This window comes from Natator depressus, chromosome 3, assembly GCF_965152275.1.
Source record: "Natator depressus isolate rNatDep1 chromosome 3, rNatDep2.hap1, whole genome shotgun sequence".
NCBI classification, from domain to species: domain Eukaryota; kingdom Metazoa; phylum Chordata; order Testudines; family Cheloniidae; genus Natator; species Natator depressus.
Genome location: NC_134236.1, coordinates 154,866,035 through 154,881,402, shown reverse-complemented (window position 1 = coordinate 154,881,402; position 15,368 = coordinate 154,866,035). Strand labels below are relative to the sequence as shown.

At 48.8% G+C, this 15,368-nt stretch overlaps 1 protein-coding gene across 2 annotated transcripts in view; it reads left to right on the top strand.

Moving 5' to 3' along the window:
- The window catches only part of LOC141985216 (uncharacterized), a 75,670-nt gene that overhangs the window by 51,506 nt on the left and 8,796 nt on the right, over positions 1 to 15,368 (top strand). Inside the window, exon 4 of one of the 2 annotated variants that reach the window (XM_074949125.1) lies at positions 4,547 to 4,597. In XM_074949125.1, the coding sequence (XP_074805226.1) occupies positions 4,547 to 4,597 (51 nt within the window). Of the gene's footprint in view, positions 1 to 4,543; positions 4,598 to 15,368 lie in introns of both variants that reach the window. The other variant, XM_074949124.1, reaches the window with a different exon arrangement.

The following is a 15,368-nucleotide window of genomic DNA, read 5'->3' as shown; positions in this document are numbered from 1 at the left end:
AGTCTGGGATAAAGGGGATCGCTGTGGAGCTCTTGTGTGCAAGAGGTGGAGTGGGTGGGAGGATTTCTTAGGCTGAACTGATTCTGCTGTGCTCAGAAATTTAACCCTCGGTCAGCTCACTCAGCCTTCACTTCAGAGCTGCTCAGCATGTGGTCCTGGAAGAAACTTTTCTTTTCTTCAGTCAGTTTGTTTTTGCCTTCACTTTGGGAGCCACCAGCCTGTTACAATATGCTTTCCATTGCTCTGGTAACTGTAGTTCAGCTTGTAAAGCCTATAGCCAATTTGAGGTCGACAAGGAGGACATTTTAGTTTAAATGAGGGGGTTGGGAGTAGGAAAGGTGCCTCTTTCATCCCCTTCCCTTTATTGCAGAGGGAAGAAGGATAGTCTTGTGATTAAAAGGCCTCAGAATCAGCATCCAATTTTATTCACAGCTCTGCCACTCATTTGCTAGTTTGTGACTGCAGGCAAATCATGTAACCCCTCCTTGCCTCAGTTTCCCCATTTGCAAAATGGGAAATGAAGGGTTACTAGCAGGGTAGCACAGTGGTAACTGGGCATGCCACCTTTCTTCTAGGCCTTTCCTCCTGGCTTTAAGCTGCTCCAAGTCATGCAGCCAAGTTAATGTTACTTCAGCCATGTCTGTACCTATGTGTCTATGAATTAATGAGTCTCTGCTTCTTAGAGCCGGACTGAAAGCTCCAGAGAGCCAGGATGAGAAGGGGCTGCCTTGGAAAGCCCCCACGTTGTTGCTAGGCAGCAGCATGCTTTAGCTTCCTAATCTGAAAGGCAGCGCTCGGGCTTGGCAGTGAACTGGCTCTGGAACAGGGAACCAGAGGGACGTAAAACCATACAAAGAGGCTTGATTTTATTTTGTAATTGTACCATTGCTGGGGTGCTGCAGCCCAACCTGGAGAGGGGTGATGGCAGCGTGATTAGGAGCAAAGCAGCAAGAAATTTCACTGGATAAAATAAGAGCTGGACCCAGCCTCATTTTGAGGGGCAAAAACATTTAATTCCCCGCCACTTCATGCCCCTCTGCACCTCCTGGATCCTCATGGCAAAGCTGAAACGCTGCAACACAGTTGCTCTCCCCTTATTTCCCGCCTAAGCAGAAGTCGGACATCTCTGCAGCCTCAGAGGAGAGAGCCTTTTCAGCAGAGATTTATGGCCCAACTTTGCAGACCCAAGAGCCTGGGTGGGGGCACGCACAGAGGCATGGAGTTTAAGGCCAGAAGGGACCACCAGCTCCATCTAGTCTGACCTTCTGTACATCACAGGCCACCAGCACCCCTCAACAGCCACACATTAGACCCGTCAACTAAACTGAGACCAAAGTATTACAGCCCACAGGAGACGAGACCATTATGTGCGACAGGCAGAGAATCAAAGGGACTGAGTTGCACCAGTTGTTATCCAAACCTCAGAACCTCTTGGAATTCCCTCATCCCTAGATTTTACTTCTGTACCCAGGGAAAGTCCAGCAGGGGGCATACCAGAGAGGTCATTACCAAATAACATGTCCACGGCTGCCTAGGGCTTCATAGCTAACCAATATGCTGTCTACCACAGCTACCTGGAACTTCATGGCAGAAGCAGGGATGGAACTAAGATCTTCTCACTCTTAAAGCTTAGCCCTGCTACGTTAGGTAAAAGAGAATCTCCATTTATCTGTTAGCAGTATAGGGCTTATGATACAGATGAGCAATACTAGTTCCATTCAGAGGGCTCTGTTCATCCATCTATCCGTTCACTCCCCCTCCCCCCCAAGCCAGTTCATTAAAATATGTAGTATTTATTCAAGTAATTTTTGGCTTCTTCTTTAACAGCATTAGGCACTTACGTAAGTGCAGCTGCAGTCACAGTGAATTGTCCCCACATTTAGTCAGAGGCTGGGTTGAGTAAACACCAGGGCCTTGGTGTCCAGACTAATTTGAAGCTGGCTATTTGGAACGGTGTGAATACATGGTGCCTTGCCAGAGTAAAGGGATCTATGAGTGGGAACCCTTGAATCAGTGGACGCTGTGCAGGGGAGACTGGGAGGTACCATGCTTGCCTCCTGTAAGCAGGGGCTGGGCTAAGCAGGCTGCTTGACAATGCTTTGCTCTTTTCAGCTGTGGAAGATGCTTTACAAGTATTGTTGAATTAAGTGTTGAAACTCCCTCCCCCCGGGGGATTGCTGAGTAGTATAAATTCAGTTTTACAGAGGCATGGATAAGTCAAGTGACTTGCCCAAGGTCACACAGTTTATAACAGAGCTGGGATTGGAAGCCAGGAGTCCTGGCTGCCCAGTTCCCTGCTTTAGCAACATTCCCCTCTCAGAGGTGGGATTAAAACCTAGGCTCTCACCACTAGACCATGCTGCTCCCCTTTGTATGCAGTTCCTCCCCTCAGAGCCAAACAGCATGTAAACTTGCTGTCTTGGGAGGACTTGCCTTACCCTCCCAGCCAGTGAGTAGATATGGTGAGAGTGAGACATCACACAGTGGCTTTGAAAGAGAAGCTTGTGGTGAGGACCAAACCCTGTAAGACCCCACGACTCTTTGCTTCCGCATGCCCTGTACCATGCAGTCGGTCTCTTTGTAAAAGGACATTTAGCCCCACTAAGTTCCCTGCCCTGTCCTCCCCTCATCTCACTCAACAATTGTGGGGGGGTCTTAAAAACAGGCAGTCACCTCTCAGTAAATACCAAGTTTAGAATAACTCCCCCATAGCAGTGCTGGGAATGGAGCCCTGCATTGTTTTATAGGAATTCCCAAAAAAGTACTCGCTGATCCAGATGGCACAGGCCTGGGTTAGTTCAGCCGTTCTCTTTGTCTGCTTGCACCTACTTTGTGCTAATTGCTGCTGGGGTCCCTTCAGGGTGAGAGACCTTGGGGCTGCACTGACACCAAAGGCTGTGGCTACAGGGCAGAATTCTGGGGCGGGAACTAATACGTGTGGCTGCGACAAAGCCCTTTGATGGCCAGTGAAAATGGTGGATTCAGGCAAGTAGCTAATTATATTTGTCAGCTATTAACAGTCCTCAGTGCACCTATACTTTGAAATGTACTTGGTCTAAACAAACCCAAATCTGTTAGCTTTCAAGATGTACTGCAAGACCCATCTCTTTCCCCAGGTATCTGGGGAGGGATGGTTTGCGGAGGGCTGGGTGCCCTGCCCTGGTATTTGTGCTGGTGGTGGGTGGCTTTTTCTTCCCTTTCTAAGTTTTGGGAGGTTGCTTTGTTTTCTTTGTTTGCACTAGTACTGTAAAGGTGTGTTTACTTGTAGTAGATTACTTAGAGCTGGTGAAAAAATGGAATTATTTTTTCCCCAGTGGATCAAAATTTTTTGGTTTTCATGGGAATTTGTTGTTTTGTTTCAGGACAAAAAATGTTTGGTTTTTTTTTACCTCAAATGTTTACTTTTGTTTCAGTTTTTTTAACCGAGTATTTGTGGTTTTTTGTTTTTTATTTTAGTTTTCAGACGCTTTGTTCCCCCTTTATGTATTTTGCCTGTTTTTTCACTGGAAAAATGAAGAGAAAGGTTTTTAAAAAGTGTGAAAAACTGGGGAGTACCCCCGTCTTCTCACTTTTTTACTATTTTCCAATTGGCAAAACTTGGAAATCAGCCAGAAAGTGGGGGAAAGTTTCTCAAGTTGAAAAACAGTAGCAAAGTGTAGGAAAGCGAGGAAGAAAACGCTTTTCTATACTTTGTTACTCTTTTCCAGCTAGTAAAAAGTGGAAAACAGAAAGGGCGGAAAATCCACTATTTGTATAAAAAAATAAATAAAATAACTGGTGTTTCCTCCAAATTTTTCATTTTGAAAAACTGAAATATTTCACTGAAATATTTTTCCATAAAATATTTAGTTTTCAATAAAGCTCTTATTTTCCAACTACAAAAGTTTTTATCAGATTTTTTTGGACTAACTCTGATGTTATTCAGCCCCAACTTGTCTGGGTGCTGTATAAAACTTTCTGATGAACAAAGGAGACAGAGCTGGGACTCAAGTTGTGTGGAAGCCTGGTTGTCTCTGTAGCTGTTTTCTGTAAGAAACTCCTCCTGTTCAAGGTGTATGGTTCCATATTTTATGACAAGTGTGATGGCATTTTGAATACCTGCTAGAGGAACCTAGAGCCATGAGTCGGTGCTTTTAAAATCTATTATGTAACTCTAAATAAATAAATATAATAAATACGGATAACAGGAGCATCCACACGTACATTAAATAGGATAATTTTTTCTTCCAAAAGGAATATAAACTCTCCTGCTTCAGGGCCTGAACCAATCACTAATTGATGAAAACTAGGAAAAAAAACTTCCCTGTGGGCAAGTTCTTCAATAATTGTTCTCTATAGGGTTTCTTTCACTGTCCTCTGAAGTACTTGGTATTGGCCACCATAAAAGACAGTATGCTAGATGGACCACTGGTCTGATCTGGTATTCCTGTCTTATCTTACTCTTCTGAACCTTCCATCCTGTTTGACGTAAAGTGACTCCATGCAAGCTTTGTTTTCCCACCACACCACTGCTACTAATCTCTGCATTCTGTTTCTCTTCCAGAAGATGCTGCTCAAGAAGAACTGTGGAGCAAAGACAAGAGTTATTAAAATTCGCGTAAGTTGCCTATTTCCGGTGTGTTTCCAGATGTGTATGAATGAGGTGGTACTCTCTGAATCTCTACAAATGAGAGTTGGTCTGTAGAGGTTTCCTTTGTGGAGGGTTACCTCTGAGTTGTCAGTCTGGAGGGTTTTTCCAAGCCTGGACTACAGTCAACATTATTGAGGCGTGGTGCTAAAGAGGATCATATATTGGCCTTTCCGCTCTGGAGACCTTGGGGTCAAATCTTGCTTGAAGTGAAAGTCTACGGCATCCTGTAAATGCATGTAATTACACAAAGCCACTCTTTGATAGAGCACTTCTGATCCTCCTCGATCAGGAGGGGACCAGGTCTGCAATAACAGGGCTATAGCAGTGTGGGAGTGAGATGCATCGGCAGGGCTGTGCGGGAGTCCCAGATACAGAGTAGCAGGGAGCGTGGCTACAGGTTACAACTGAAGAGAATTGTGTGGGACTCAGGACTGGAATAACCAGGGATGGGGCTGCAGGTCAGGACTATCTTAAGTATTTATGTGGCCCCCATTACCAGAGTACCTGAGCGCCTCACATTCTTTATGAAGGTATCCTGACAGCACCCTAGTAAGCAGGGCAGTGCTATTAGCCCCACTTTACAGATGAGGAGTTGAGGCACAGAGAGGCTAAGTGACTTGTACAAGGTGGAGTGCAGCAGGGAATTGAACCCAGGTTGCCAGTGCCCTAACCACTGAACCACACTGCCCTTCTCCAAGGGGACATTGGCATCGAGGTCTGCTGGTAGAGCTTCATGGGAGGGTTTGCACAATACTCTCCTAATACACTGACTTTGTTCTCGCTGACACTTTGACTAACCACCATCTCATTCAGAGGTATCTTAGCTCCATATTGGTGAACAGTAGCTAGCAATTCTATCTATAAGGCATTGTGGGAGATTTGTGTGTGATATCCCACACTCTAGCATTCCTGAGACTAAACCAAATGCCTCAGTCAGCTAACAGCTGAGTCCCAAATGATCCTCAGATGATCTGCAGTGTAACTGTAATGTACAGGCGAAAACAACACCATCAGCTAACCAGAGAGAAGAAAGCAAATGTCCCTTGTGTAAAAACAGCCACTATCATTGCAGTAATTGCATTCAACAATTAGGCAGCTGTAGGTGATGAATGGCAAATGCAAACCAACATGCATGATAGTGTCTTCGTGGTTTATGCTGTATCCTCATGACATCTCACCCCAAAAGCAAACTGAACTGAGAACTGGAGCATCAAGGCCCTCTGTGTGCCCAAATCTGCTGCACTATCTTTCCATGCCATCATTTCTCCCCCTCCCCCCATCTCCATACTAATCCCCTCTGCCAAGGCACTCCAGTTGCGTCCTGCAGGAACCCCAGCTGTGACCCAGCACAACTCGTATCAAGTCTCTCCATCCTGACTTGAAGTGCACCCCCTCTTTTCCCAGCCTGACCCTCTGGAGTGCTCTGTCAGTGCAGCTCACGCCTTCCCAGCAACCATCTCTTGCTGTTCCAGTACTGGGCTTCCCCAGGGCGGTATCTGTCCTGCACACACAGGCTGCCAGTCTAGTCATGGCCCTCGTATTTTGGTGCAAGCTGTTTATCAGCTTCCTTCTTTTCCATACACCTGTGCACATGCACTTTCAGTCCCCTTGTCTTTTCTGTCCCTGGGCTGGTGGCTACTCCTGTGCTGCTTGGGTAACCGGTCCCCACAGGTTTCAGTGGCACCTATTAAAAGGGAGGTGAGAGACTCAAGGGAGGTTTCCCCGAGTGCTGTGAGCTCATTACTCCAGCTCACTTCGTATGCCCTGGAGAAGCCGAGACAGAATTATTCCTTCCCTCCCTATTGAGACCATGTCAGGCCTCACTAAAACAAACAAGTAGAGCACAACCTTTCTGACAGGTGGGGTGAGATTCATGCTTCTGAAGTCACCCCAGGAAAACAGGGATAAGGGCATCTCTCAATCTGAGATACTTATGTGAGCCCCATTACCATAGGATTTGAGCACCTGATTGTCTTTGATGGATTTATTCTTGCCCCCTCTCCCCCCATGAGGTGCTGTTATCCCCATTTGACAGCTGGGAAACTGAGGCACCACACAACTAAGTGACTTGCCTGAAGGTACCCAGATAGTCTGTGACAGAGCAGGGAATTGAAGTCAGGTCACCTAAGGCCCAGGGGTACCCTAACCACTGGACCATTCTTGTTGTCGAGCCACATAACCAGCTTCTTACATGGAAGACTTCTAGTGCCATATGCTCAACGTTGAGTTGGGTGGTTGCCTTGGTTTTGTGTGACATTGGTTCGGTAGCGGCTCGGGCTGGGTCAGTCCTGTTGCAGCATTGCTGATAAATAACAATGCAGTGCAGTCCTAATTGGTGATGGGCTAAAAGAAAGCCATTTGGAGGTTTAATTCAGAAAAGAGCCAAATGTTAGAAAGGTAGAGTTGAGGTTAGTGGTTAGAGCTGGGTCAGAAACCACTGCCTCACTGTGTGACCTCAGGCAAATCTCTTAACCTTTCTGGGCCTCGTTTTCTTCATCTATAAAATGGAGATAATATTTAAAACATGTTGAGATCCTTAGGTGTGAGGCCCTATTGGAGTGCAAAATATTACTACACTTGTATTGGTCCAACTCCTGAAGCATTTACTCAGTCCTTGCTCTGGCGGAACTCACGTGGACTTCACAGAAGTAGAAATTTGTCTATCTGGGTTCTTATGACACCATCCAGGGATGTAAAATATCAGCACCTTTCTCTCTTGCTGCTCTGCAGGAAGGAGCAAGTCTTGTGATTAGACTGTTGGGGTTTTGTGAACGTGAGAGGATCGTATTGAGGGGAAGCCATGTCAGTGATAGTTTTGCATTTGTTTCTGAATGAGGTGACATTCCTGGTCATCCTTACCTCTTGTGAGGGGTGAGTTCCATAGTGTAGGTCCAGATCCTATCAAAGTTCTGTACCCCATGCTCATTTCTTCCCTCCTCCCCAATAGTTTCATTTTTCCAGTGGAATATAGTTGTTGTGGGAGAGGTGACCCCTCATGTAGCTAGGCCCAGTGCCATTAAGAGCTTTGAATATCAGGAGATACCTTGAACTGGGCTAGCACTTCTGCCCTTGTGGTTGCACTGTTTCCCGTAAATGCATCATATACATGTTGAGGAATATGGGAGAGAGGACTGAAGCGTGCGTGACTCAGAGGGGAGGGCTCTGAAAGATGCCCATAATGACCTTCTGGGTTTGGTATGAGAAGAAGAATGAGTCATTTCAGGGCATTTCTGTTCCCCCTTCAGCTGGTGGGATAGGAGTACTTGGTGATGAACAGTATAAAAGGGGCTGAGAGACCTAGTAGGATGTGTACGGAGCTCAACTGTCTGAGAGGCAAGGCTTCCCTCTGTACCATGGCCCGACCTGAAACCTGACTTTGAGCGATCCCGGATTATGGGGGCTGACAAGTGGCCCTGGAAACTTTTTTGCTAGGTGCTCGACTCAGCTTGCCTGGAGACAGCCGCTGAGACACTGAATGGTCGTTTCCATAGGTCTCTATCACCAAGTGAAAGTTTCTTTTGTAGTGGTCAGACTCTTAAATAGTTGAAGGTGAGTGGTAGACTTGCCTCAGCAAAGGAGGTGTTGACAATCTGTGCACGTAGGGCCCCAAACATTTTCTACTCTATTCTACCATCCAGGAAGGTCAGAATCACAGGCGAAGTCTCTATTTACCATCAGTGCTTCCATGATTACCGCTTGCGGGAGGGGGCTGGGCTGCTGGAAGGAAGCCAGTTGCATTTCCGCTCCTGTGCGTGGCTTGCTGTTCTTGGTGGCCCATGAATCCACCTTGGAAGTCAGTGATCTTCGCAGTGAACTGAGACAATTGCTCCTCCCACTGAGAGTGCTGGGTCCTGAGTGGAAATGGAAGTATTTCCAAGTAAGGATGGTTTGACATTAGAAGCAGGCAAAAATTTCACATTCCAAATACATGTACATCGTTGATGCAAAAATGGCAAGCTTTTCAAGGTCTTAGGTGTGTAAAGGTGCGAGTGTGCACCTGGTGGGATTTTCAAAAGTGCCTAAGCAGGTTAGATGCATAAGTACCTAAGTGAGATCAGTTTGCATTGCAGTAACGACAAGAAACCCCACTCAAGGACCAGGACCCCATCGTGCTAGGTGCTGTACAAACACAGAACAAAACAACGGTCCCTGCTGCAAAGAATTTACAATCTCTCTTTAAATTCAGATTGCTAGCAACTGCCTAGATTCTGTCGCAGCATAAGGAGAGATTGCAACAGAGTCATCCTGAAGTGTAGCAGGGGGAGAGGCAGTGTGGTCTAATTGTTTGTACAGGGGCAGGGCTGGCTCTAGGTTTTTTGCCGCCCCAAGCAAAAAAATTTTTGGCCGCCCCCCCTTTTTGGCTGGAATGCCGCCCCTGGAAATGTGCCACCCCTGGAAATGTGCCCATAGGTACTGACTCCGTGGGTGCTCCGGGGCTGGAGCACCCCCGGGGAAAAATTGGTGGGTGCTCTGCTTCCACCGGCAGCTCCCCGCCCCGCCCCCCTGCCCCAGCTCACCTCTGCTCTGCCTCCGCCTCCTCCCCTGAGCGCGCCGCCGCTTCTCTTCCCTCCCTCCCTGGCTTGCCATGAAACAGCTGTTTTGCGCGGCAAGACTGGGAGGGATGGGGGAGAAGCGAAGTGGCAGCGTGCTCGGGGGAGGAGGTGGAACAGAGGTGAGCTGGGGTGGGGAACGGTTCCTCTGCCCCCCGCCGAGGGTTACTTCCTGCGGCCCTCCCCGTACGCCCCCCCCCCGCTCCAGCTCACCTCCACTCCGCCTCCTCCCCTGAGCGTGCTGCCGCTCCGCTTCTCTCCCCTCCCTCCCAGGCTTGCCTCAGCAAAGGAGGCAAGCCTGGGAGGGAGAGGGGAGGAATGGAAATGCGGCTCGCCCCGGGGGAGGAGTGGGGCCGGGGATTTGGGGAAAGGGTTGGAATGGGGATGGGGAAGGGCGGAGTTGGGGCAGGGCCGGGGGGGCACCAGCACCCACCGGTGCTGGGTAAAGTCGGCGCCTATGAATGTGCCCCCCCTGGAAATGTGCTTGCTTTGCAGGTGCCTAGAGCCGGCCCTGTACAGGGACCTGCAATCAAGGGCCTCCTGGGTTCTGTTCCTAGCCCTGCCACTGACTTGCTGAATAGTCTTAGGCAAATCACTTCACCGCTCCATGCCTCGGTTTCCCCATCTGAGAGATTGGGAGAGGGATACTGATCTACCTCCCAGGGGTGTTTTGATGCTTAGCACTGTGATGTCAGGGGAGCACTTTGAGATCTCAGATGTAAGGCTCTACAGGAGGGCAGCCTACATCTCCGTGAGAGAGTTGCCATTTCAAAAATATTGTTCTTGTAAATAGTTGTTGTGACATGACATCTTCGGGGCTCCATTGCCAGCGTTATCGTGTCTCAGTGAGACATTGTGAGGATGTTGCCCACACCCCTGGAGTATCTGGGACTTGAGAGCATCGTGTGAAAAGTAGCACCGCTGAGTAGAGGTCAGGATGAGCGATAGCGGTTTTGGCCCTTCTGCTCTGGAGCACACACGCTGCATTAGCATTTAGAAACATTTGTGCTCCCGGGAGTGAGCTGCTGACCTAGCCTGGGTTTTACCTTTGCATAGACTTTGTCTCACCCAGCCAGTTGCATTAAGACGCTGCTTTCCTTATGCCAGCTCAGGGCATGTGAGGCAGCAGCCCTTCCATCCCGTTCAGCAGTTCTTTTTCTTAAGCAAGGTGATGGGCTATCAAGAACCTAGGCAGATTAATAGAGAGTGATTGATAAAACCCCAAACATTGCAGTGACTTGGCCTTGTAGGAAACACTTGCAGGAGTACCTGCAGAGCAACTCTGAGGCACCAGGTGCTGTGGTGGAAGACAAGATCCCCAGAGAGGATTCAAGGCATAATGGAGTAGGAGGATCACCACCCACAGGCAGGAGTGAACAAATAAATAGGAGGTAACAAACTGTGTGTGAAATACGGATGTGTGCGTAATGGATATGTGGAGTATGTGTCCAGGCAATACCTTCATGTGTGATGCAGGTGCATGTGCACAAGGTGTGGTAAAGTGCGCATTGGGTTTCTCTGTGTGCAACGTTTGTAATGGCTATGTGCAGCTGTGATGTAGTGCGGGGATGTGTGTGTGTAATGTGTGTGTTGGGGATTTGCGTGAGTGCATGTGAGTAGTGCATTTCTGTGCAGTGTACATACGCATGCGGAATAGCGTGTGTGTGTGTCTGTGGGTATAATGTACGTGAGTGCGGTCGGGTATGGGTGTGTGAAGGGAGGCATCCAATTGGCCAAGGAAGGTGGCTGCGTGATAATATTGGAGAATCTTTTGTCCCCTGCCTCTTGGGGATCACCCTGTGTTATTTCCTTGTTCTTCACTCACATACCGTGCGTGCAGGAGCCCTGAATGGGAGCCTGACGGAGCTGTTCTTATCTCAGCAGCAACAGGCATGGAGAGGACACAACCTCTAAGAGCCCATGTGTCTCAAGAGCTCTGTGGGGGCAGGCAGAGAAGGAGTGTGGATTTTGGGCCAATCTGATAATCTGCCCGATCAGGGAGATGTTTTCTGCAATGTGAAAATAAAACAGGGATTAAAAATCAGAACATAAACTCCCTTGTGTTCTTGCCTCAGTCTTATCAGTGCCTGAGAATGTCCCCTGCTTGGACAGGGGCCAGGTCCCGGGAATGGCTTCCCCGCCTCTTATCTTTGGCATCTGTATCCTAAATGGCTGCTGGAGAACCGCACCATGTTCTCTTCCCTTAAAACAAGGGAACCTTTCATCTTGGAGCCAAAAGGAAGATGTGCTGGCCTTAGCCCCTTTGCCAAAGGCCCGTGCTGTTTGCCAATGAGAAGTATGCCAGGTGGCAGAGCATCACTGATGCACATCTCCGCTCTGCAGGGAGGCGCAAAGAATGTGCCTTCCCAAGGAGCTAGAGGGCGATGGCATTTTGCACATCTATCAGCGCTTTGCAAGCGTTAATGAATTTAGCCTCACAGACCAGTAAATCTCATGATCTTCATTTCACAGAGAGGCAAACTGAGGCACAGGCAGGCGAAGTGACTTTGCCAAAGCCTCGCTGGGTGACCTTGGGCGAGACAGGAAGAGAACCTAGAAGTCTTTAATGAGGTGAACTCAGTCCTGGGCTTTAGTCCCAAGACCCTCTGCTCTAATCACGTGAATGTGGGAGGAATGGCTCTAGTGAGGAGGCATCATTGTTCATCCCATACCATGTAGTGTCACACCCCTTCCTTCCCTTCTAGGGAGCTGGGGCTGACAGCACTATCGTGTACCATAAGGAGCTCCAGTGGCTCATGGAGAAAGGAGTGGGAAGTGGATATTAAAGTTGCCCAAACTCTCCTTGAGATTTTCAGTACATTGTTGAATCTGAATCCAGAGAAGTATCCGGATATTCAGCTGCTCCTCCAAACTGAAACCTTGCCCCTTCTGAGGCTGGCCCAGCACCAGCGGAGGCGCCATCCTTGATGTTTGCTGCTGTGCTCCTACGTGAGGGACTTGTGAAGAAGATGAGTTGGAAAGCGCCGTTCACATGGAGAGCCGCAGCAAAGAAGCAAAAAGCCCAGGACTGTGACAGTTGTGGGGGGAAGGAAACAGGCCTGCGGGATCACAAGTGAGGTGGCGGGAGAGACCTATAGGGTTGCACAGAGGAATTGAGACGCGGGCATGGGGTCACGCAACTAGGAAAGGGGCCTGTGAGGTCACCGGGTGGGTTCTGGGAATGAGTGGCCCACGAGGTGGCACAGCACGAATGTTTTGGGGTGGGGGGGAGATGAGGGTTGCACCGTGGCTAGTGGTGCTGCATCAGAACTCTTCTGTTTGCCGGCAGGAAGTAAAATCAGAGGTGGTGGGGCACTTTCCTTGTTCACTGCATCTAATGCTGCTGCAGTTGTGTCCAGGCTCCCCTTTGTTCGCGAGGCTTGTGAGAACCTGGCTCCCATTCACGCTCACACAATCCACAGCAGAGTAATCCTCTTTCCGTCTGTGCCTCGTGTCATCCTACCCCCAGTTACTGTACTTGGCTTCCCTGACTGAGGCTGTTTGTCCAGAGGCAAGTGCACTGTGCCAGCGGCCTAGTTATGCCAGGATGATTAATATTCACTTTGCGCTGTTAATTTTGATTCTTTCTAAATTGGAAGGATGATCTCCTCCATGCCAAACTACCTAGTTCTGTGGAATTGCACTGCCCTGGGCTAACACAGAGTGGAGGATGGAGGTCACACATAAGCACACAACATGTGCAAAACAATTGGTCCCATTGCTCTGCAGGTTCCAGGGCCAGCCTCTGAATGGAACTAAAAGTGAGTGTAAGTTTCAGACCCAGGCCATGTTGCCTTGTGGGGGGTGGATGTCCTTGTCATAGGAAGAGGACAGGGGGGCACTGCACTTCAGCGAGTACAGACAAGTGATCAGGAAAGACTCGGTGGAGTTGTAATTGAGAGAATAAGGGCCAGGTGGTCTCTTGTCCATGCATGGGTGTGCTAGGTCAGGAGATCCCGCCTTGTGCTCTCGGCACAGGGGCCAGGCATAATTGCAGTCCCTGCACTATACAGGCTACAGCTTGGGGCACTAGCTATTCTAAAGCAGCGAGGGACAAAGCAGATGAGCTGTGACCCTGCTATGCTTCGCACTGGCCGGCGCATGGGAGCATAGCGAGAACAGTGTCCAGAATGCAGGTCTTCATTTAGTCTCGGTGGCAAGTGGGCCACGCAGCTTGAGCCATATTGCATTCAGAAGCATACCTTGCTAAATATATTGCTGTTTTCATTTCATCACATGCCCTCTGGGCCTCAGCTTATTAGGCAGGCTAAATCAGGGCCTGTGATCTGCTTTCTCAAAGGCACAGTAACATGCCAGAAAGAGGGGAGGAAAAGGCTTATCTCGTAGGATGGCGTCAGCAAGAACCCAGATCTGGCACATTTCCTGCTCTCCTGGGTTATGGGTAACTGACCATAAAGCATGTGTTACGCCTCTTCGAAGGTCTTCCCAAAGAAGTTCACATATTATTGTCTGGTGGCACCTTTGTAGCACTGCCAGTTGCCACCTGACAACCCTGCAAACACATTTGCAAACACTTGGTGGTTTTATTTTTTCCCCTCCCTTCTGTGAGGACACCGGTGTGTTTGTGACCTTCACAAGCTGAACTGGCCCTAGCAACATTGCTGTACAACGTGAAGTGGGTGCTGGGTAGCTCTTAGCTGGTGGAGGAAAAGACCTGGAGAGTTCCATGATTGTACAGAAGGATGTGGGGAGATGGAAAAGTCAGCAAGATGTCCGTAAACATTAGGGACAGGCCACAGCTGCAGACTTCAGCTCTGGCTCTGAACTCCCTCAAGCGAGGGAGTGTTTGGATCTGGGATTTCATGCCTAACTCCAGTAGAGGGACCTGTGTTTACATATAACCCTGGTCCCAAAGTTAAGTTCTTTCAGGAGACGTATTTTGGATATTATCCCAGACTAAGCTCCAAAGCCTCAGCTGGTGCAAACCATTGGACCCCCATGGAAGTTAATGGAGCTACAGCAGCTTACCCTGCCTGAGGATCTATATTTTGCAAAGTACCTGAAGCAAGAGAGTAAATTATAGGAAACTGCCTTTCTGTGGATCTCAGCACATGGACATTAATTGATTAATCCTGAGCACATCCCTGTGGGGTGGGGATTATCCCCCTATTTTGCAGATAGGAAACTGAGGCACAGGAGAGGTGATGTGACTTGCTTGGTGCCACACACCGAGTCCATGACAGGGCTGGGACTAGATCCCTGATTCCTCCCCCACAGTTTATGAGTTTATACATTGAAGTTGAAAGGTCTCTGGTGCTTTGTGACAATATTGCAGGGGTGACAGGAAGGAGAGAAGGAACTGGCATTAAAAACACTGCGCCCGCCAATGCTGCCACGTGGACTCAGGCAGCATTAACTCTCCCCGACTTTTCTGTAGGCTCCTCTGCAAGCGGTGGCTGGGAAACATCCTCCTGTACACTTCTGGTCCTGCCCACTCAGGAAGGCAGAGCACCACGCACAGTCATGGTTTTCCTTTGCAGGGCCCCACTGTGGACTTTTTCCTTTCCATACATGGTGGGGGGATCGTATGAGCCTTTACATGGTGCCTTTCATCTCAAAGGACTTCACAAATGGACCTACAAATTTCACCCACCACCAAGAGGCAGCCACCTCTGGTGTGCAATGCAGCAGCTATTTAACAGAGCACAGCAGCACTTCGCAAGAACGTCGATCAAGGAGAAAAGAAGACTCCTGTGTCCAGTTGAAACTGCAAAGGAAATTTAGGCTGGCAGAGTGTGCGAATTAACCTGCGTTTGAATTTGGCCAGGAAACCAGTGCTAAGTTCCTCGGTCTTAAGACAAGGACCAGGATTTTGTTAAGCTGTCAGGCCCCTGGTTTTCTATCAGCTCCAAAAGATGGCATCGCCAACACAGCACCCTACAGCAGTGTGCTACAGCATTGGTTCAGCACTGGCTTCATCCTTTTCCGTCCTTGGGTTTTCCTGGGTAGTGTTAGGTTTTAACTCCTATATGGGGCTAAGCTCTGCAGCCCTAAACCCACCATCTCTTCCCCATTTAGCTTTTTCCATGGTTCTTTATTCATGCCTAAGGTACAGTTCAGGCAGAAAGCCAATTTGTGGGGTAGCTGCAAACTCCTCTGCTTTCACAGAGAGGCCAATCAGATGGGCTCTGGAATTCTGGATTTCTTCTGTCATCTTGAATCTGTGT